At 36.5% G+C, this 23,483-nt stretch overlaps 1 protein-coding gene across 2 annotated transcripts in view; it reads left to right on the top strand.

Annotated features, from left to right (window-relative positions):
• The window catches only part of LOC145662591 (venom carboxylesterase-6-like), a 135,810-nt gene that overhangs the window by 31,720 nt on the left and 80,607 nt on the right, over positions 1 to 23,483 (top strand). For both annotated transcript variants that reach the window (XR_014127066.1, XM_081728308.1), the window contains exons 2-5: positions 1,304 to 1,453; positions 6,624 to 6,780; positions 14,021 to 14,206; positions 20,577 to 20,767. Coding sequence is in view for 1 of the 2 variants with exons in the window: in XM_081728308.1 (XP_081584434.1) it covers positions 1,304 to 1,453; positions 6,624 to 6,780; positions 14,021 to 14,206; positions 20,577 to 20,767 (684 nt within the window). In the remaining variant the exon portion in view is untranslated. The remainder of the gene's footprint in view (positions 1 to 1,303; positions 1,454 to 6,623; positions 6,781 to 14,020; positions 14,207 to 20,576; positions 20,768 to 23,483) is intronic.

Genomic DNA, 23,483 nt, shown 5'->3' with positions numbered 1-23,483 from the left:
ACCATATATAAAACTACATGAACTCGGTCGTTGATAGTTGATATTTGACATGGTTGTAGCTATTCGGAACTAGCCCACAGGAAAATTGTCAAATATGAATATTTTCAATTTGGGGGGAGAAATGAAGAAATTCCTCATGTTATTTAAAATGAACCTTTTTTGGACCTATAATCTCTTGTTTTAAGTATTTGGAATTGGAATAAAAACTTGAAATTTGGTATGCTTGTACCTTTTGTATTGGATTATTTAACAAACTCACTAAAAATAAAAAATTCCAACTTTAGAGTTGTTTTAAGGGGAACTGAAAAATCTTCTCCATGTTATTTATATGGGACATCGTCTATACCCCAAAATTATTGGACATGATGTAAATTGTAATTTTATGAAAATGACTTTTTTTTTAAATTTTAATCTTGCTTTATAAATCAGCTTAAACTTTGTAATTTGATTATCTTAACCTTCTGGCAAAAGCCTTAACCTGCTAATGTTAATTCTACAGTGCAAACTATCTTGTCTGTCTAAAATGATTGTGTATTACTTTTAACATAGTTTTATATTTTTGTTTATGAGCCATTCACAGCACTGAAATTATTATTTATTTATTTATTTATTTATTTATTTATTTACAGTAGAGCGTCGATTATTCGAAGTAATTGGGGGACATGGGTGTTCGGAAAACTGGTTTGTTCGGATAATCGAACTGTACATGTTTATTTGCCATGCGTGGAGCGGCACGCCTCAACTCTAAGCTGGCGCAGCTGTTGCTGTGAACAGTTTTGATACTGCCGCTACTTCTACAGCCAGTGCCAAACCGACAGAAGTGTGCTGATTGTTGAAACACAGCGACTGGCGGCTTGGCTGGTCAGCAGCACCTTATGAAGGCCCCATTAGAAGCAATGTTCCGCCAGCGGTGGCTCAGTGCGGCGACTACTGTGGGAAACTTGGTTTGGGAGTGAGGGGAATGATGGACGGTAGGGTGGGAGAGTAACAGGTGCGAGCGAGTACACAGTTCGGTTAAGCGGTCGTTCGGTTGACCGACGTTCGGATAATCGACGCTCTACTGTATTTATATTTGTGAAGCTTGTTTCGATAATATTACGACAATTTGACAGCTTCAAGTAAATTTCAGAACTGATATTCTGGCAAATAAATGGGTATGCAAATTCGTATTAACGGTGTATTTCGTAACGCCCTTTTTGCTTCCTTCTTGATGTTTGTATTTTGATAGCTTTGCTCCATAATCTAACGCAATCTTTATCTTCTTGATGTTTGCATTTTGATATTTTTATTCTATTGATTTCAGCCTCCACAACCTTTGGATTCTTGGCAAGGAATATGGGATGGTACACGATATGGGAGTAGCTGTATACAATACAATTTTAATTTGCCAAATGAAAAAGACAGAATTATTGGGGAAGAGGATTGCTTATTTATAAACGTATTTACGCCGAAGGTAAGATGTCTGGCGAGAGATGATAAATGAAATTTTATATCTGTCTTAGGAACACATAAGATAACTGAAGAAAACTATTTATTGCTTACATAATTCAACTTTATAATCATTAACTTCATCAGAAGTTCTTAAAATTATGTAACATGGAAAGATACGATGTAATGATTCTTGGAATAGAATAGAATACTTAAAGAAATCAAGTGCAATAAAATTTTCAGAATCTCTCGCGATTACGAGTCAGCAATTTTTGGATTCAATCTTTCTTTTGTAGCTTACGTGTAGTGGATGCATGCTACAGTGGTTTTCACCCCTTTAAATTTGCGTTTAATGTATTTATTTTGCTTTATTATTGTTATTATTACTATAGTCTATTGAAATCATTAATTTGAACTTTTTTGGGTTTCTTTATATATTAATGAAATAATAATCGTTTAAAGCATTTTCATTAACACTTTCTTTCCTGGGCTTCTAGAGCTAGGTAAATTCCTGTCAGTTTAGTGCACTTTATAAAATAAATATTTTTTATCAGGTAGTAAATAAAAGATAGGCAGGCAGATACTGGGAAATAAATCTTTAAACATTTTAAGATGAACATTTATTGGATTTGTTGGGTGGAATTGCTACAATATTACTTCAAGCAAATTATCTTTTGCTTAGATATTAAAATATAAATAAAATACAAAGGCATAAACAGAAGAGGTGCAAAACTTGTTTGATACTGTTAACATTGGGATATCACTTCAGAAGACAAGTAAAATGACCTTAGCATTTTACATTAAAACAATAATCCATATTCGTCAGCGAAGTACCACAAGCAAAACTGACGACAGTTTTAAGCATGCACCATCTTTACAATTTAATCAGTAAGTGTTCATCAAATAGTGTATGCCCTTAGGTGCCTGATCAAAGATTTCCATACCACCGAAAACTAACATGTAAGTGGGTCGTGTTCAAGTTCTTCATAAGAATGTGGGTTTTCTTTACTCCAGAAGTAAACGTTTCTGGATTTTGTCCAACAAAAGTTCGTTAGAGCACGAATGTAGAATTTTAAGGAAGTACCTATTCCACATCACTTCCGAAGCAAAATAATCTCGATTTGAACAAGTAAGTAGCAAATCAAAGATAGCAAAGGAAATTCCGTACAATGGAATGAAAATTTACTTTTCAATTCATATTTATGAGAGACAAACAAATGGATGGGTTTAGGTCATACAATTCTGATCTTCACAACAGTTACTGCAGGGCCATATTTATGCCGGCCATCATAGGATATGACCCATAGCAGCAATTTCCTCGAAAGTTTTTTTTCATAATTTTATTAACTGAAACTGAAACTTATATATTGTTTTATTATATATATATATATATATCACTTCCACTTAAATATTGATTATTCACTTCACAGTCTCACACTTTTTACACCGATATTTATTGATATTCGTGATGGCATTTTTTAAAAATGGCCTGGGGTTTCAAAATTACTAAATATGGCCCTGGTTACAGGTCATCAAATTCCAAAGGGAAATACATAGAGTGACCTAAGAGTCCTTAATCATCCTTAATGTCTTGTCCCCAATTCCCCTAGCTGTAAACTGAGGAATTCTCATTTTTTATTTCTGGCTGGAATGATGACAAACAAAATCAAAGACAGGGAAGATTTTTACAAGGTCAAGAAACCGAACTACCACCACCATCTATTCAATTTGAAAACTGGGTAAGGTATACACTCATTACAGGCTGTAGTTGAAAGTTCTATCTGAGATGGCGGAAGAGAACAGAACAGACTACACTTGTCTTTATTCTTTGGTGGCGGTATTCTTTTTGCTATATGAACCGAAAACGGCAATTGAAGTTTGTCATCTTGCAACTAAATTTTTGTCTTCTCTCTCTCTTTCTCTTTCTTTCTCTCTCTCTCTCTCTCTCTCTCTCACACACACACACACACACAATCACACACAAACACACACATACACATAAAAACATTCTTTTACCATTTTACCAATCGCTCGCTTATTATACAGCAGTCAGGTTGTAAAATTCACCTCTTCGTTTGGAAGGCGGGCGAAGGACAAAGAAAGCAAAGATATTATCGACGAACCCTTCAAACTGTTTGCTTTCAGCAAATTTATGATACTAACAATAACACTTTAGGTGAAGAGGTTTTACAGGGGGACCTTCGTTTTGTTACGTGGAAATGTTTGATCTGACCAGAGTGCGAAATTGCTCTCTGCTTCCATGTTGAGGGAAGGGGAATACTTCCCTTTCCTAGTGAATAATATTAATTAGGACCTGAATTATCTTCAGAAATTGTTTCTTACAGGCATATAAAACCTCTCGAACTTGATAAGTTTAAAGAACCTTTGGTATAATATTCATGGAACTCCGTTGAAAGCAGAAAATATCATGAGAATGATCAAAATTCAAACATTGGAGAACTTAATTAACAGAAAAGAAATAGGATACACAAACCATATTTTTAAACCTGCTATACAATGTATATCCTATATTTTTACTAACTCCCATGAAAGTATCCTGGGGAGGATATTCTCTCCAATTTTTTTGAGTGAAATCCTTTTATCCCGTACGATTTCGCCCCCTGACACAATTCGAAAAAACAAATGCTGTTAAAATCCATGCACATGACCCTTCCAGGACTCAACCCGGGGCCTTCAAGCCATGGTCTATCGCTTGGTATGAAGATGTACGTTGTATGATTGCTAATAGATCACGACAATATAAGTAACTTTAATCCGAAATGGCCAACCAAAAATCAACTTTTTTTTTAAGCCACTAGCTAATCATCTGGGTGTACTGTCATGAGTTTGTTACACAAACGGGGCAGCCACCACATAGTAGCACACACCCCGCGGTTATGGGAACAGATTTGAACCATGGAGGTGAAGTCTGGCCCCAAGCATTCTTTCGTCCGATGTGTCGTTCAGCTCCCATTACTATGGCACTTTAAGTAGAGCTTACTGTGCAGTAACATATAAAATTTCAATCAAATACTTTCCATTACTCAATAAAATTATTTGGTTCCGAGCTTTTTTTTAAAAAAAATAATTGCAACAAATCTAAACATGCTAAAATGGAAAGTAGTTTTTGGATTGTTATGGGTTAACACTGTGAAACCTAAAGCCTGGAATATATGAAATCAAAGTGTACACACATATCTATCTCTCTATTTATCTATATATCTTTCCATCTCTCTCTCTTTCTTGTGTATTGAAACTGGTGAAATAAATTTCAATGTTTCAGAATGTAAAAAAAAAAAAAAAAAAAAAAAAAAGCCAGGGTCGAGAAGCCTCAGACAACTAACAGCAGAGATATATTATCTTGTAAACTATTTGTCTTTGCCTTTGAGCTTATTTGAATTTATTTTTAAGACCTTTAGGCAGCTTTGGCCGAATGGATGATGATGAGAAAATTAGTGGAATGAAAAAAGTGGTAGGATACTAGACAACTTCGAGAAAACACACACATTCGAAAAATGAAATGAAATGAAATGAAATCTTTGAGTTTTACGTCCCACGTTTATGCCGGTTAGGCTAAAGGATATAGTGATGATGAGTAATGAATGAAATGGTGGAATGAAGAAAGTGGGAGGAAACAGGAGAACCCCGAGAAAACCCACGCACACGGTGTTTGTCCACCACAAAGTTCACTTGGCGGGGCTGGGATCGAACCCAAGACCCCAAGCACCAGAGGTGAACGCTCTACCACTGAGCCACCGCGGTCCCCACACACATTCAATGTTTGTTCATCACAAAGCTCACATGGCACTAACCGAGATCGAACCGACTACCACATACACTAGAGGTGAAGGCTTCACGGTGTAGCTACCGTGACATTTCTTGTCTTGTGTGTTCTGGGTAATACTTGTAACTTAGTTGTATCTTGATTAGCATGGTGCAGCCTGTTACATTTTACTTTCGTTCCCATGGTATGCTGCTATATTTTTAACGAGACAAAACGAGACAAATGAGACGAGACGAGACGAGACGGGACAGAACCTCTCGAGACGGGACGAGCAAATTTTTTGAGACGAGACACGAGACGAGACATGCTTTGCACGAGACGACACAGCCTGAAGTCTCGTCTCGTCTCGTCTCGTGGCAACACTAGTAGGGGCAGTGGTGGCTCAGTGGTAGAGCGTTCACCTCTGGTGCTTAGGTTCCCGGGTTCGATCCCAGCCCCCGCCAAGTGAACTTTGTGGTGGACAAACACCGTGTGCATGGGTTTTCTCGGGGTTCTCCCGTTTCCTCCCACTTTCTTCATTCCACCATTTCATTCATTAGTCATCATTACCGTCTCCTTTAGCCTCACCGGCATAACCGTGGGACGTAAAACTCAAAGATTTCATTTCAATTAATTTTGAGTGTACTAAGCATAATTTATATATCAGAGTGTAGGAATAGCCATAGCTAAGGATTGCACAACAGACTGCTCAGGATGCACACGATCCCCAGAAGAAAAAGATCCTTTCGTAGACAATGAACATCTCCTTGCGTTTTACTGACTTTTCCAGTGTTTCCAACACCTAACCAATACCTTCGCCCGCCAGGTGCGAAGCTACCAGCATCTCTTGTCTACGGTCTGGGCTTGTAATTTATTTATTTCACTTGCATAAAACGGGACAAATACTACTTTTTTCCATCTACTGACGGGACGACCGGGACACGCCCCGAAAACTGGACTGTCTCGATCAAAACGGAACGTATAGTCGCTCTAGTAATACAACGAAGTCATCAACATGGATAGGACACGTCCTGAGCACGGAAAATACATTACGGAAATCCATTTATCGTTGTTAATTGCGTGAGTTCGAGATTATTCGGGAATACTTAAGTGAAGGAGAACGTAAAGTCTTGAAAGAAAATTGGAAAAGTGCGGTGCATTAACCACATACCAAGGAAATTCCTTCATTCTATCCTCTGATATACATGTTTCATTCTAATATACATGCTTCATTTATAATCAATGCTTCACTGTATTTTACCTACCACCATTCATTAGCTAAAAATACATAGTCTCTGTACACTTATAAAGGTCCTCTGAAATTGAAAGTTACTCAACTCTATTCTGTAATGATGATTACAAAGTATAATTTATAACAAATGATAAAATAAGACAAGAAAGAGAATATTAACTTATCTTTTAATTTTTGTAGGCTGCCCTGGATAAGAAGAATCCTTCAACATTTGATGTCTTGGTGTTTATTCATGGCGGTGCATTTCAATTTGGCTCAAGCAGTTCATACGGACCACAGTATTTCATGGACAGGGATATTGTATTTGTTTCTTTTAACTACAGATTAGGTCCTTTTGGTAAGATTTTTCTTGTGACATTATCAACATTTTCTACAGTTGTGGCTTAAACCAAGCTTTATCACATATATTTAGTAATTAATGTAAATTACAGAACTAATTGTAGTATTTTTCTCAATAGTCAATATGGGGGCCTCGGTGGCTCAGTGGTAGAACGTTCCCCTCTGGTGTATGGGGTCCCTGGTTCGATTTCATCTCGCGCCATGTGAATCTTGTAGTGGACAAATACCGTGTGCATGGGTTTCCTCGGGGTTCTCCCGTTTCCTCCCACTTTCTTCATTCCAACACTTCATTCATTCCTCATCATCACCGTCTCCTTTACCCTAGCAGGCATAACCGCGGAACATAAAACTCAAATATTTCATTTCATTTTAATAGTCAATATATATATATATATATATATATATATATATATATATATATATATATATATATATATATATATATATATATTGTAATGGTTATGTGGGTAGAGATAATAGCAGTCCGGGATTCTAGCCCCTCATCTAATTTATTTTATAAAAATATTACAAAATAGTCTTTGTATCTACAAAGTGAATATCTTAAATCTTCCTTATGACCAGAGAGGTGAAGGAACCAAATGTTTCATATGGGAACCTTTTAGCTCATAGCAGCCTCCAGGGCGTCTTACAGCGACTTCAGGATAAGGTACTTTTGGTAACCTCCTTAGCTATGTAGTATGTAACAATATGTAGTATATATAATGTTTCTTCAACAGATTACGGTACTGTCATAACTGTAATATGTCACGTATGCTAATGGAACAAATGACCGATGTACGGTTGATATTTGATGAACAGAACTCCAGTTTATATTAAAAGACATTTCAAATTTGAAAATGTCGCTAAAATTCAACATCAGAGAAGGCGTGAGTTTTTAACAGAACCTCTTATGCTGTTTGTCCACGGTCAAATGAAGCTCAAACAGGACTCATGTTCAAGATAATTCAAAACTACTCGTATTTGATGAAGAAGACGTCAGTACTGACTGACGTCTTTTTTATTATTATTATTATCTTGAATTCAATAGTTTCGTTCAAGAGATTTCGTTTGGGTCATGTTCTAATATTGTTGTAAATGCTCACAGAAAGCTTGAGCAACACCATTCTATAATTCAAATTTTCATGTTTAATGGAATATTGTTCAAGACAATTGAACAAGAGTCGAATAAAACTGAAACCTTTTTTTTTTACATGATCATGAATCCTGTTTTATATACTTGTTTATAGGTAGGCTTCTTGCAGTTTAAAACAAATAATCGAAAATATAGCAAGTCATTGCGAATTGTTCATAAATAGCTATAATAATGGTATTTTTCCCCTGATTTTTTGCAGGCATTTGGAAATTAATAGATTAGCTATATTAAACCTTTCAGAATAGGGTCATATGTCAGTTGATTTTGTAGATACTCCACCAAATTCTTACAAAGTACTTTGGAACTTTTACATCAAATGTTAAGAAGTTAGCTTAAGTTAAAATAGTACAGTGCTGCTTAGGTATAAAATCGTTCCTTATGCTATTTTTTAAATATTCTTCATATGGCGCACGGATAACAGAATCACACCCAAGAGCAATTTCTTGAACCGCTTTCAAAAATCGTGGATCAATGCCACGAGACAAAGAGTTCCTTTTGATATTATTTATGCTATGCCTCCGAAGACTGTTTTACAGACGAGACTAAAACCACAAGAAACCAAGGCAAGCAGTGATATATATATATATATATATATATATATATATATATATATATATATATATATATATATATATACAGGGTGGGCCATTTTAATTAATCCACGGAAATATCTGAAAAATGATAAAACATAGAAGAAATGTTTGAAGTAAACCTTATATATTGCTAAGGGGGAAAACCATTTCCGCCAAAAGTACCCCTCCCCACTCCCCGGAAATGGGGATAACGGGGGGTAACTTTTAAATGTCAAATGGGAAGATGGGTCGAGTAATACCTCGTTCGAAAGGTCTTGGAAAACTAAGTAACGCTGTACCAAAATTTGTTTCATATGGAGCACCAGTTTCAAAATGGCCGCCATGATATAGTTCGGAAACTCCAGTAGCCGTAGTATGAAACCCATGGGAGGTAAATGAATGGAACAAAATTGAAATACGTAAATATCATAGGGCATATCGAATGATGTGACCCCTGCGATCCCAGCGGCTTCCCTGAAGGGATCTTGTGAGCTAACTTCAAAATTTCAATGTCCAACCGGACAACGGTTCGGGCGTACGCTTGACCTACCCAATGCTGTTTGGAAGGCAGACTTCAGGGATAGAGAATTAGTGCACTCAGTTAATGCTGATGGCCACAGTCAAGGGCGCCCATAAGGGGAGCAAGGGGGGCTCTCGCCCCCCTAGAGGAAATTGTGCTTCGGAATATCGAAAACTCAATAGAATTTTTAGAATAGCTACAGCAAAATTTGAAACTATATTTGAAATGTCGCTTTTTCTTGCCTCCCTTGGAAACCACAACATGGGCGCCCTTGGCCACAGTTACATTTTGATTAACTATTAGCATTCATGTCATATTGTGAGCTTGAGGGACGAAACAGTGTGTACGTATATCCCCGAAATGCTTTCCGAATAACCAGCACGCATTGCATAAAAATTTTTGTGGCGACGGAGATTAGCAAATTCACGCGTTTGTAAGTTCCAGCAACTGCATTATTCGACAACTTCTTTCGTATAACGTTCCTTCTGTTTTCGCATCAAATCATACTTACAAGTAAGGTTTCCCAGGTGATACACGCCGATTTTAATCAAACTTCACAGGTTTGTAGAACAGCCAAAAATAAGCGACACGCATCTTTTTATAGCGGCCCATATGCATATTTAGGCGGTATAATAGGGCTGTCAAATTGGGACAACAAAGCATACTTTAGGTAATAGCGCGAAAACGAGAAGAGATAGCCAAACGTTGTAAAGAGCAAGTTGTCATGACATGATAAGCATTTCAATAACACATAGCGCTTCCACGGGGATAACACACAGCATCCGCAAATGGACCAATCAGGGATGAAAAGCAGTCACAGAACTTTATCTATTACGCGGAATCCAAATAATGTAGGTAAGAATAAAGAATGATAAAGAATACGTGATTCCTTTTTTTTTCTTTTTTGCAAGATGAGACAAAAAACGTAAATAGATGCATCGTTATCTCAATGTCGAAAGATTGGAGAACTGGGAATATGAAGATGTGAACGCCTGTATGAGAGGCAACCTGTCAATCAGTTTTGTAGAACTGGTTGCAGGTGACAGGTAGAATCCTGCTCGAGAGATAAATACCAAACATGGTCATTTTGTTCAATGGTTTATATGTTATATCTATTAGTAGTTAGTGATTACGAACAGTTCAATGCTCATGATCAGTAATTTAAAAGCCACCCAGCAGTAAACGAAATCACACCCTTCCTGTAAGAATCGGCCGTATAGGATAGTAATACAAACATTGATATTGTTTTGCAACAAGCCCCGTTGTAGGGGGAAATAGGCCCTTTGCGGGATACTAAACAACATGTTGAACACAATTGAACAGGTTGACAAAAATAGACAATTCATAGTCACATACATATGAACATGCATTTAAACCAAAACACATGAATGTGTTACACAAGCACTATTTTCGGTAATATGCTGTATGTTGAACCTTGGCCGGCTGCTATTTAACAGAATGTAGCGTAATGTCGAATATTGTATGGAACGAATATAAGCAATTGCAGTAAATATTCGTCATACAAATGATTCTTATTGAAATCGGACATGAGCCTAATAGAGCTTTCTTGACATAAGCAATATTAAAACGATGTTAAATGATTCGTGGCTACATGTATTTGTTTCGAAATATACAAATATAAACAGTGTAAAGTATGGCACGTCAAAAGAAAATGAAAAGTCCTAAAACTAACTAACAAAACAGTTCCATTGAACAAAAATTAAAAGTCCTACAACTAACTAACAAAACAATTCGATATACATTTACGAAAACAGTACATAAATACCGTTCTTGGCCATTCAAATGCGTTTGAATTTGCCACATGTCAATATTGGAAACTATTCCTCTGTTGTATTAATAGATAGAACTAAACGTAGCATTCCGAACACAAACTTCTAGAAAACAGGTCTAGTGTCATTGACAAAGAACTGGGCATAACTAAAGCCGAAGAACATGCAATTCATGTTGTTTAGTATCCCGCAAAGGGCCTATTTATCCCTACAACGGGGCTTGTTGCAAAACAATATCAATGTTTGTATTACTATCCTATACGGCCAATTCTTACAGGAAGGGTGTGATTTCGTTTACTGCTGGGTGGCTTTTAAATTACTGATCATGAGCATTGAACTGTTCGTAATCACTAACTACTAATAGATATAACATATAAACCATTGAACAAAATGACCATGTTTGGTATTTATCTCTCGAGCAGGATTCTATCTGTCACCTGCAACCAGTTCTACAACACTGATTGACAGGTTGCCTCTCATACAGGCGTTCACATCTTCATATTCCCAGTTCTCCAATCTTTCGACATTGAGATAACGATGCATCTATTTACGTTTTTTGTCTCATCTTGCAAAAACGAAAAAACACGTATCACTTATTCTTTATCATTCTTTATTCTTACCTACATTATTTGGATTCCGCGTAATAGATAAAGTTCTGTAACTGCTTTTCATCCCTGATTGGTCCATTTGCGGATGCTGTGTGTTATCCCCGTGGAAGCGCTATGTGTTATTGAAATGCTTATCATGTCATGACAACTTGCTCTTTACAACGTTTGGCTATCTCTTCTCGTTTTCGCGCTATTACCTAAAGTATGCTTTGTTGTCCCATTTTGACAGCCCTATTATACCGCCTAAATATGCATATGGGCCGCTACAAAAAAATACGTGTCGCTTATTTTTGGCTGTTCTACAAACCTGTGAAGTTTGATTAAAATCGGCGTGTATCACCTGGGAAACCTTACTTGTTAGCCATACAGATATGCGTTACCATTCAAATAAAATTTCACCTTTTTTTAGTCACTACAGCGTCATCCTTACAAACAAATGTTTCAACCATACCATACCTATTTGTAAGGTAGCCTTAATTTGCGAATTAAAGTAGAGTTCTCATTTGAACTTTCACTGTTACTTTCCACCCCACTCACATACAGAGCACAGGAAAAGATTATTTTGCAGGACTTGGATATCTCTCTATACATTATGGCAATTTTACTCTAACATTTTTATCTCTGTTGTATTATTCTCGAGCCTTGGAACGCCTCCGTGGTTTTCCTATTTAATTTTCGTTATTTTCATTTATCTCTACCCGTATTCATACTATGGGCACTAGACGTTTTCTTAGACACATTCACCATGTCTTGGCGATCATTTTGAAAACGGTGTCTCATGTCGAAAATATTCTTACAGAAGCTGTTTGATATTCATTTGTCTATGTAACATGATGTTACTCGCTTCAAGTTGCTATTTGAAATTTTCAAGTTGGCCCCGGATACCTTTCAGTGGAGTCACCCCGACAACACCTCTCGATGTGCCTTACGTCAGTTACCTACTCCAGTTTTTCTTCTGTTGATTTATCTCCAATCGCTTTCATACTACGGATACTAAACCTTTTCTCTGACACTGATACTATGTTTCGGCGGCCTTTTGAGACCACTGCCATTTCACCGCAATCGTTTTCTCCTGCAAGATGTTTGATTTTGCAAGATTTATCGAACGAGGTTCCACTCGACTCATGTTTTTATTTGAAATCTTGAAGTTAGCCCCCAAGACCCCTTCAGGGAGGCCACTGGGATCACAGGGACCACACCATTCGATATGCCCTATGATATTTACGTATTTCAATTTTGTTCCATTCATTTACCTCCCATGGTTTTCATACTACGGCTACTGGAGTTTCCGAACTATATCATGGCGGCCATTTTGAAACTGGTGCTCCATATGAAACAAATTTTGGTACAGCGTTACTTAGTTTTCCAAGACCTTTCGAACGAGGTATTACTCGACCCATCTTCCCATTTGACATTTAAAAGTTACCCCCCGTTACCCCCATTTCTGGGGGGTGCGGAGGAGTACTTTTGGCGGAAATGGTTTTCCCCCTTAGCAATATATAAGTTTTACTTCAAACATTTCTTCTATGTTTTATCATTTTTCAGATATTTCCGTGGATTAATTAAAATGGCCCACCCTGTATATATATATTAGCTGCTAGACTTCCTGCACATATCTGCATCAGACTTTCTTCACACGCCTATCCGATATTCGATACTGCTTAATAATAGTCCGTAAAGATAGTAATTTTACGGTTAAAATGAGTGAGTGCATGTGAAAGAGGATTGTCTAGAATATTAATTTCCACTATTGGAGCAATTCTACACAATGTAGGAAACCAGTATCTTATGGATCCAACCACTGATTTACGTAGCAAAAGAATACAAGAAATCTTGAATTCAGATTATGACGTTACCTTTATGAAATACGGGTAAGAGATAACATTAGCTAGTGAAAATATAGAATACATTCAGTTAGTCGTCAATTTACGACCGACTACAGTTACGACTGCCCACTCGTAAGTAAGCCAGGTGATAATTTATTATACAGTACACTATAAAATACATGTTGACTAAGCTTCGGTAGTTAATTACTTACTTGTTGATTATAATTAAGTACTTATTTCTAAAACAACAATAATAAAATCTAATGTTTACGTATTTTCAATATATAGAATCTTAATATACAAAAGTGTTTATATTTCAATAATCTTAGTACCAGCAGCTTTTTCTATATTAGTCATATAAATATAGATATGTTCTTATTGTGTTGTTTCTCTGGTTATTATTATAGGTCGTTGTTATAGTAACCAACTGACATAACCTTCACAACCGATTGTAACTTAATGATTAACTGTAATTGTTCGACTTAAGAATATATCATATTAGTCTACAAAACTAGTAATCTTCCGCCAAATGATTTTGTATAAACAAACGTTGTGTACGTAGGTTTTTCTGGGGTTCTGACTTTTCTTCCCACTTTCTACATTATATCATTATCATCTGTCTCATTAGCACAGCTTATAAATATTACTTTAATAACTTGTAGATTTGTTTTAAATTTAGATCAGTAAAAGAAAACTCCTAAAAGAGCAAGGAACAATAAATTTTGAAAGAATGAATACATTCAAACTGTACTTTTGATTTGTTTTTCAGGTTTTCTTAGTACCGAAGATGAAATACTTCCAGGTAATAATGGTCTGAAAGACCAGGTGGCAGCACTGCAGTGGATTCAGAAAAACATTGCAACATTTGGAGGAAATCCAAACAGCATCACTCTAACTGGCCATAGTGCAGGAGGAGCTAGTGCAGAGTACCATTATCTGTCTCCATTGTCAACAGGTGAGATATATGGGTATGCATTACAAGAATCGGGTTACGGTGAGTGCTCTCTATCAATAGTTTCTACTAGGCATGGGCGCGGGACGCGAGAACGCGAGATGTCTCGTCTCGTCTCGTCTCGCAAACGAGACGAGAACGTGAGACGATACTTATAATATTTTGCGAGATGAGAACGCGAGACGAGACCTGATATCTTTTGCGAGACGAGAACGCGAGACGAGACTTCAGCAAGTCTCGCGAGACTTCTCGCGGTCTCGCATAGTTTACATTTGTGATATTGAATGGTATTCTTTTGCAAGTACCATCATACATATTGAAGAGAAGATAGTTAATAATGTCAGGATCGAGTTTTGTAATAAACATGGGTGTACCGACAGTAGAGCGCCAGCAAAGAGAGTGATTGCAAAAGAGCGACGACCAGGAGAGCGTTAGCCAAGAGATCGACAGGTCAAAAGGCGACGCACAAAGAAAGCGACAGCCAGGAGAGCGACGGTCCAAAAGGGCGACGCACAGAGATCGATAAACTATGGATCAAATGCTTGAAACGTGGTCATAATTCAAAATCACTAAAAATGGATAAAAAATTGCTATAATGAGGCTTTTGATCTTGTTAATTAACAATTTGACATCAAATAAAAAAATGGAGGACCAAATTTGGAAAAAGTAAAATTGGCGAACTGGACTTGGTACATTGGCGCATTTGACTTTGTTGATTACAAACTTACTAATTTGACATTAAAATTTAAAAATTAAAAATGGCGGATCCATATAGCGGACTGCGTCTGAAAATGTTTGAGATTCGAGAGGGAAAGATACTTTGTTTACTTCAATAGCTAGGACAGAGTCAATCTATTGGTCATTTATTAATTAAAATATAACTTAATAAAGTCATTTTAATTTTTCAGTTAAACAATTGTTCTTCTCCCTCTTATTTTCCGAAAGCTTAGTCCTCAACCATATAGAGTCATTCCACCTGAAAGCGAAAAATCGAGCAAGACGGTCGATTATGTGAATGATAATAACCAGAAATATATATATATAAAGTTCAAAACTGTGTGGAACAAAAAGGCACAGTGGAATACTAACAATATTTTGATTCCAGCAAGAAATATGCTTCCTCCACAAGTGGTGAAAATTTCAATTTGTATTTCGACTTACTTCTGTCCCTGCATGTGTTTACGTGGCTGCACGTTCCTTGCTGTTTCACGTTCCTTAGCAGCTGTAAAATTCCACAAAAACATTCTTGTAAACAAAGTCCGGGTGTAAAATGAAATGCAATCACAAACGAGAGTCGTGTTTTTCTGTTTTCACTGCTTTTAGTAGACTCAGTTCACGCTTGTTAGTAATTGCTTGCAAAATTTGATTTTGTTTGTAGCGGTTTCAGACCCTGGAATGCAGACAACACAACAATCTTGATGTAGCGTTGAAGCTTCAAAAGGCTGTAATGGTCACATCTGTTTTGGAGATTGATATGTATTGCTTTCTTTTCTTTTCTTTCTTTCTTTCTTTCTTTCTTTCTTTCTTTCTTTCTTTCTTTCTTTCTTTCTTTCTTTCTTCTTCTTCTTTTTTTTTAAATTTTGGAGCAATATAAAGTGACAACATGAAAACAGATACTTTAGTGAGGCTCAGAAACACAAATTTGAGCGTTTTAGTCATTTCCGATCAGAAGTTAGAGGGGGCATAGCTCAGCATCCGTTCTCTATGCACTATATACTTTATACCACTAGCACTAATAGGAATTAGAAACACAAAAGATGATTTTTTTTCTATAGAAAGTGCAGATGATACTTATTATTCTCTCAAAATTACGTTCCCTTTGACACAACAAATTTTTCAATATTTCTTCCGAAAATATAACTTTGGTTTAATTCATCGACTTGGACTAAAAAGATCCAAATATTTCGTAGCCCAAAATATGTATTTGCGTCACTACTACTGGTAAAAAAAGGACTGTCCACATATCTATAGTGTAATTTTGAATTTATTTATTTATTCATTTTCGATAGAGCTCCAAGAAAATGAACATAACTTAAGATTCAACTATGGCCGTATCTTCAACATGAATGGCGTGCATTACAAACCATTCCATTTTCCTTCCTATCACATATTGAGAAGTGTTCAGACAAACACTCAATTCTCGAAGCGACCGCACGAAGATTTTGGCATAATTTGTCGTTTCCACATGGAATAACTCTATAGGTATTGTCTACATGTTCAGCCGAATCTCCATGGAAGTTATTCCCTTCATCACCTTCGTTTGAGTCGTCTAAATTTTTGTCAGCTTCCGTGTTGGAAATAATTAAAAGGTTTACAGCTTCAGATGACAAATTCTTCACTTTCTTATGAAATGATTTTTCCAAAGAAGAAATGAAAGGATCTGTTGTTGCCAAAAGCCTTTGAAACTTATCATCCATGTTTTCAATACGAAAACAGTTTCGGGAGAAATTCTGACAAGCTGACAAGAATTCAGACGGTTCAGACGATGAATTCGATAATGATTCGGCTGAACGTGTAGACACTTATATGGTTGAGGATGAAGCTTTCGCAAAAGAAGGAGAACAACAACAATTGTTTCGCTGAAAATACCTTCAGTAAATTGTCCACTGATTTCGCGTGTTTATTCTTTATATAACTCCTCCTGTACCATTACCACGCTAAATAAACACCAAAAATGAATTGAATTCAGGCCTGGTCATACCGAAAGTGAAAATGTTTACTATTTGCTAAACACACAGCTAAATTTCCGTATTTTGTTTTCTTTAATCTTGTTTTTGAGGCGAGAGATAGAGACTGGGCAAGACAAAATCAAATCTGTCTCCAGGACTGGTGATATTCAAGAAACAGTTCACATTTGTTTCGAGATAATACATTAACGACATCTCAAGATAGACTAATTGTTTCTCCTGTCGCATCTCGTGAGCATCACTAGTTGACATAAAAACTACTAATACTATAGAATTAAACTCGTTTGGACCCGACACTATCGAAACTTGAGCAAATATCGAATCGAATTGGAGATGTTTTGAACCGAGTTCTCGAGTGGATATAAAATATTTTTATTTCGAGTGAAGCCAAATTTAAAGAAAATTTGTTTGTACTTGATCGTCCTCAACCCTCGAATATAATGGGTCCAGAAAAGGTAAATCAAGATTGTGCGTTCGTGTTGCACTTTGCAGTAAGGAACAATGCTGTCATAATTAAGAGCTCCCCAAAGATGTTAATGTTCTACAAAATTGATACCTTAGAAGTGCATGGTTCTCATCGAAACATCCCTTCCACACATCATCACCTGAAATCGTAGAGACAATCGCAGACGAAGGCAAGTCAGTAACTAATAGTTTATTTCTAAACTTTTGGGCCAGCATTTATTTGAACATTTACTATAAATTATGCCGACTAGTGGAAATAAAATAATACAATTTTCCTTTGTATTATGAAATTTGTATTGATTTTTTTATGTTTTACTGTTATTTTGGTAGTTTCAAAGTATCTAGTTAACGGGGTAATGTTGTGACTTTTCGGCAACACTGATAGTTGCTTAGTTAGCTGTTCTTGTTTCTTGAAATGGTTTGGTCAGGTTGTCACAATTACTGATTTCATGATAGGTTTAAGTTAACAAGGTTAATCAAAATCTAGTTATTTTAGGAGATTTCCTCATGACAAAAGATTCAAGAAATAAAGATTGTGTTAGTTTTTCTTTGTCACTACTTTCCCAAAATGCAATAAAATAGATTCTTCCATTATCTACACTGTTTTCTTTATTTTCTCTTTGGGGTCGTGAGCCAAGATCTTTGGTCATAAAGTTCTTGAGGAGGAGGAGGCAAATAGGGAGAAAAAAGGACACGTTTTGTCTTGTGTATCCACCCTCCTCCTGATGATGAGACATCTTGACAAATCATAAAAGCAGGATAGCAAACATCAATACAATACATTTTTTTTATTCCTTTATTGAGAACATATTTGGAATCTGTCTTTTCGGAAAATTTTGTAGACGGAAACAATGAACTTAGGTAACATTGCATATTCGCGGCTGCGGTTTCCGGTCTTCTGTTATTGCACCCTCGGTAAAAATATACTAGTTCAAAAATATACGGCTCGCTTTGATTTTTCCTTCAGTGCCGAAATTCGAGGCGTCGGTCAGAGGATACCATATCTTCTCTCTCTCTCTCTCTCTCTCTGTTTCTGTCTGTCTCTGACACTCTGACTTTCTTCTTCCTATTTTCAATGCATTATATATATGTTCCAATGTGATGTAAAGCCTCTGGGTTTAGAACAGATTTGTTCTCCCTGCCCACCAAATTGTTTTCTTACGGTAACTTGTTTTACGAAGGCAGAAAAAGGGCCTATTGGCTTGTTTAAGAAGGAAAATTATTTAGTCAAAATAAAGCAATTGTTTCTTTCCGTAAACATAAATTTAGGATAAATGGATTTATGGCTGCAAGACGGATCCTCTCACCAAAACCAGAACTGATATCTGCTTAGCTTTTATTCGTCAGAAAAGGAGGGGGAGAAAAATGCTGTCGGTACTCCACTACTTTTTTTATGGTTTTGTTTTGATTTTGAGGAAAAAAAACTAGTGTTTCAGATTGCAAACAGTTTGAAATTTTTTAATACCGAGAATGTGGGATGTATAATCAAGCATTGTGAATCGGAATGAGTGGATAAGCATTGTGTAACAATGCAACTATGAAACGAAACTATGTAAACTTTGAGTATACATTATTTTAAAAGGGTCGCATGAAGACTACATTATTCCAGTATTGATTTGCGATACCGCGAGACAAACGCGAGAAGTCTCGCGCGAGACGAGACTTCCAAAATTTTCCGAGACGCGAGACGAGAACTTAGGTCTGCGAGACGAGACGAGACGCGAGACGAGAACAGCTTTTGATTTTGCGAGACGAGACGAGACTTTTTTCAGTTCTCGTCTCGTTTGGTCTCGCGCACTTGCCTAGTTTCTACGTTCTTGTCACATATAGTCCTTTTAAACTTTTCCAATTATTTTCATCAAATTTACGGAGAGTTAACTGCCATCTGGCGAAGTTCTCATAATCAGATTTTAAATATCAAATAACGTTATCAACTCTCGTCGTTGAAGAATGTTGGCCGGAAAACTTTGCCATATAATTATCATTGAAATATATGCACTGATTGCAATATTTACCATTTACTTCAATATTTTGCCACATAACACACTACAACTGGCAATCTGTGCCACGCAAGCTTTGTAAAGGAGACTTTCTAGTCTGCATCATAGCACAGATTAAGTTTTTGTTTGTGGATTAACTATAACACCCTGGTTTCCTCTGTAGTTATTAATCTACGTCAGATTTAGTTGACATTATGTTGCAAAAGGTTCTGAAGTTGATTACAATCTTCCACTCAGTTCAACTTTTCTTCACCTTTTGCCCTGAAACTTTGTTCACGCTTAAGGTGGATCACCACCCGGAAGTCAGCACATATTTTAGCTCATTGCCTTAACTACTGCGCAATGAAACGTTACATATTATAGATATTGTACTATAACATGGAGTAATGTTTCAACTACAGCACAAGACACTGATTCATTTGGTTGTGTCTCTTGATATCGAAAAATGTAACAAATAAAAGAAAATACTTGATTCGTTTTACAATGAGCACACAAGATGGCACTTGCTGTAAGATCTTACTAGAAGTGCTCAGTTTTACGAAATGTTCATTTGTATGTGTAAAATATTTTAAAGTAACGATCTTATTATGAAATAGATATATTCCTTGACCGTTTCTCGTGTTGTGTTTCATATTTTATTTAAATAGTAATTTACATTTAAGGAAATAGATTTTGAGTCGAAACTTGCGCAGAACGCCATAACGTGTTGTTGTCAAATTTGTACGTTTATTGTAGTAGTCACAATAAGAAAATTCGTGGATTCTAGCGTTGTAGTTCGAGAAGCGGAATTGCGGTAAGGGTCGAAAACTAATTTCTTTAGTAAGTATCTAAGCAGAATTCCATGATTACTTGCTTTATTATCAGTAAACACTTGACACTATCTGGCGACACCACACTAGTTAAGCAGCGTTTAGCATAGCACTGGGAACACCTAGTGATCCACCTAATCCCATAAGCTTCCATGTACCAATGCCTACATTTGTATAAATAGTCAGTTGTCTGTCGTACATCAAAAATCTTTCTACAGCAATAATGTTTGCGTCATTTATGCTGTAGAAGACAGTCTTCTATGCGTGTTACAGTTCTAGAGCTCTGTGTTTTCTAAACTTTAACAGTATATTTTAGTTACTTGTAAAAAATAAAGAACGAAAATTGAATTTATTTTACTGAATGTGACTGCTACATTGAGAATTCTTTTACATAGCGTACGATACTTTGTAGGTTTGTTTCACCGTGGAATATCCTTTAGTGGAGTAGCGTTAGCACATTGGGCTCTCCGAAAAGATGGTCGTATGAAAGCCCACCAATTAGCCGACAACCTTGGATGTCCAACATCATGTTCTAGTGAGCTTGTTCAGTGCCTTCGTCAGCGACCAGCACAACGCATTGTGGAGCAAGTTGGGAAGTTTCTGGTTGGTATTAATATTAGAAATTTTTAAATAGATGTTTAAGAGACGTGAGTTATTTATATAATTAATTAGCTTCGTGAACATTTCCAGCATTTCTAAAATTTCGGCTACAGCCTTGATTTTCATAACAATAACAAATAGCCCATATCCGTACACTGCTCTGTTCCTGATTCATAATTTTCCCTAAACTTGGAAACTTCCGTGTACCATGGTCAGCGGCGCCAATTTCTGTATAACTTTGGGAAAGTGATTCGCAGGGGAAGGGGGACGAAAGGTCCATGTCTTGTGTGCTTTTCGTCAGACATCTAAGCAAAAATCAAAGCAAAGATATCCAGATCTTGGGGTGTTCAAGCTAAATTTGGGGGGCGGACCCCTTCGCCCCGCCAGGATTGGCTTCATTGGTCATGGTAACGAGTTAGCCTCTTTTACTAACGTTATATTTGTTTTCTTTAGCCTATTTACTTCCTTAGAGAATTATTTTTATATTTGCTCTTAAATGTACTGAAATTTTAACGGTTGGAATCAAGGACGCCGATCCTGGGGGCCGAGTGGGCCGGGCCCCCTCATTGTACTTCTAAATTTATAATATTTGGCATAATTTGAATGCAATTTGTCTTAAAAATCCTCATATATGCTTTCTGCATTTGAATGGGCCCTCCAAATTTGCAGAGAAATTGGCGCCCTTGGTTGGAATTACTGATTTTTTAAAATCTATTTAAGTCGCCATTATCTTCTGAAAATTAAGGTATATAATACTAATATTATGTAATTTTAAGTAATGTTAAATTTATATAATAAAAGATCACTTTGAAACAAAGTTACATTCAAATTCACTTAAGTAGAAATCAGTAAAATCACATTATTAAAATTCTAGACGTACTCAACATTACACTCCTTCCTAGGTTTCCTTCCACTATACCTTCTACCAATTCCCTTAAGTACAATCTCTTCTCAAACTGAACCATAAACTTCTTTCTTATTTATTTAATTTCGTTTTCCGAAAAGTGATTTCACATCTAAATTCTGTAAGTCAGTGAAAGTATTATGAGCGATCTTCTGGAGAGAATTCACTCAAGGCCTATATATTATAACAATTCTCTGCTGAGGCAGCTGTGGTAGAGCAATAATGTATATGGGATTTCTACTTTCTCCCACAACTGTTTATAAAACTTTATTATGATACAATGTAGTTACGATTCTAATGGAGGGTCTAAAACCATAGAATCCCTCAATTTGGTATAGTTGATGATTAGTGATGTTCCAGAACCCAGTTGCAGCCAAGGGACATGTTCGTGAAAACCTCAGGGCCTAGTCGCAGCCCGAGGTAGATGTATAATGTTTCTCAGGGTCCAGTCGCAGCCAAGGGAGAGCGATTGGTAATCTTAGGGCCCAGTTAGAGCCAAGAGATTAGGTTAAGATATTTCTCAAGGCCCAAACATAGTCACGAGAAAAGAAATGAGTGATCAATCAGGCGAGACGGATGTCTCATAAGGTGCTGTGGTGTCTTCTATACCATTTTCAGAAGTCATTATAGAACCTTAGGGTGGTAATGACGTTTGTCCTTTGTCGAATCACATATTGTTGTTGTTGTTGTTGAATACTTAGAGCGTCATCATATGCAGAGAATATTACACCCCCTGGTCGGTGTAAATAATAAGCCTGAGGATTATATTTTTGTTTAACTTTGCACGTCACAAAGCACTAAAAGCACTAAGAACTGGGAAATGCAACACTGGGGACACATACACCATAATGCTAGCGAATCATAGAGATCTTGGAGAGCAAATGAAATAAGCTTCCATCAGTCTTTCCTCTGTCCAAGGCAGTATCGATTATAGCATATCATTTTCCTCAAGGTAGAGGCTATAGGAGCTTTGGAATGTTGCACTAGCACGCTCGGCTACGGGGGCCGACTATAGGAGCTTTGGCGTGTATATACCAAACATATACAAACCACTGACGATGATGGATGTTACACTAAGATCCAAAATTTGGGGTACAGCCGAGATATTAACGTGGTACAATTCTAATAATTGGTTGATATACTTAGTTTGTGATGTTGTTTTGCCAGATGGGAGCTGAGTGATAATAGATTGTGCATAGAAATTGGATAACAGTGATAAATTGTCAAAACAATGGGTATGATCAGTTCATACATACTGGAAGAGATAAAAACATTCTTTAGTAGCAACAGCAACTATTACTTGTCTTAGGCATTAGGCCTATTATTAATAATACATTTATGTAAATAATATAGATAAATGCCAATCTCATTCAGCAGTGATTGCAGCAATTGCGATAACAGTCCAAGGAAATGTCGAAGTCAAGTGGAAATTTGAAAAGTGGTCAGGTAACAAAGCTTCTTCATATAATCTATTTGTAGGTCTTTCTGAAATCAACAAATAATTGGTGCACTGATTTATTGTATTTCCATTGCTTTTCGAGTATTTGACGAATGAAAAATAAGTAAAAGTAAAAGATAACTATACGAAATAAACTTAAGATTAACCTATAGGTACAATACTGCAAATACGGATCAACACTAGCGTCGAATACAAGATCTGCTAAACAAGTTGATATATCGTATAGCAGACTATCAAAAATCAAAAATTGTTATACAGTACAAAGTATAAGATTCATGAACAGGTTACCAATACGCAAAATTTACCTATCACTCAATTTAAAAATAAAGTGTATGATTGGTTAGTTACTGTACCCT

This window comes from Thermobia domestica, chromosome 10 (assembly GCF_964235325.1).
Source record: "Thermobia domestica chromosome 10, izTheDome1.hap1.1, whole genome shotgun sequence".
NCBI classification, from domain to species: Eukaryota; Metazoa; Arthropoda; class Insecta; order Zygentoma; family Lepismatidae; genus Thermobia; species Thermobia domestica.
This window is presented reverse-complemented; position numbering and strand designations above follow the sequence as displayed.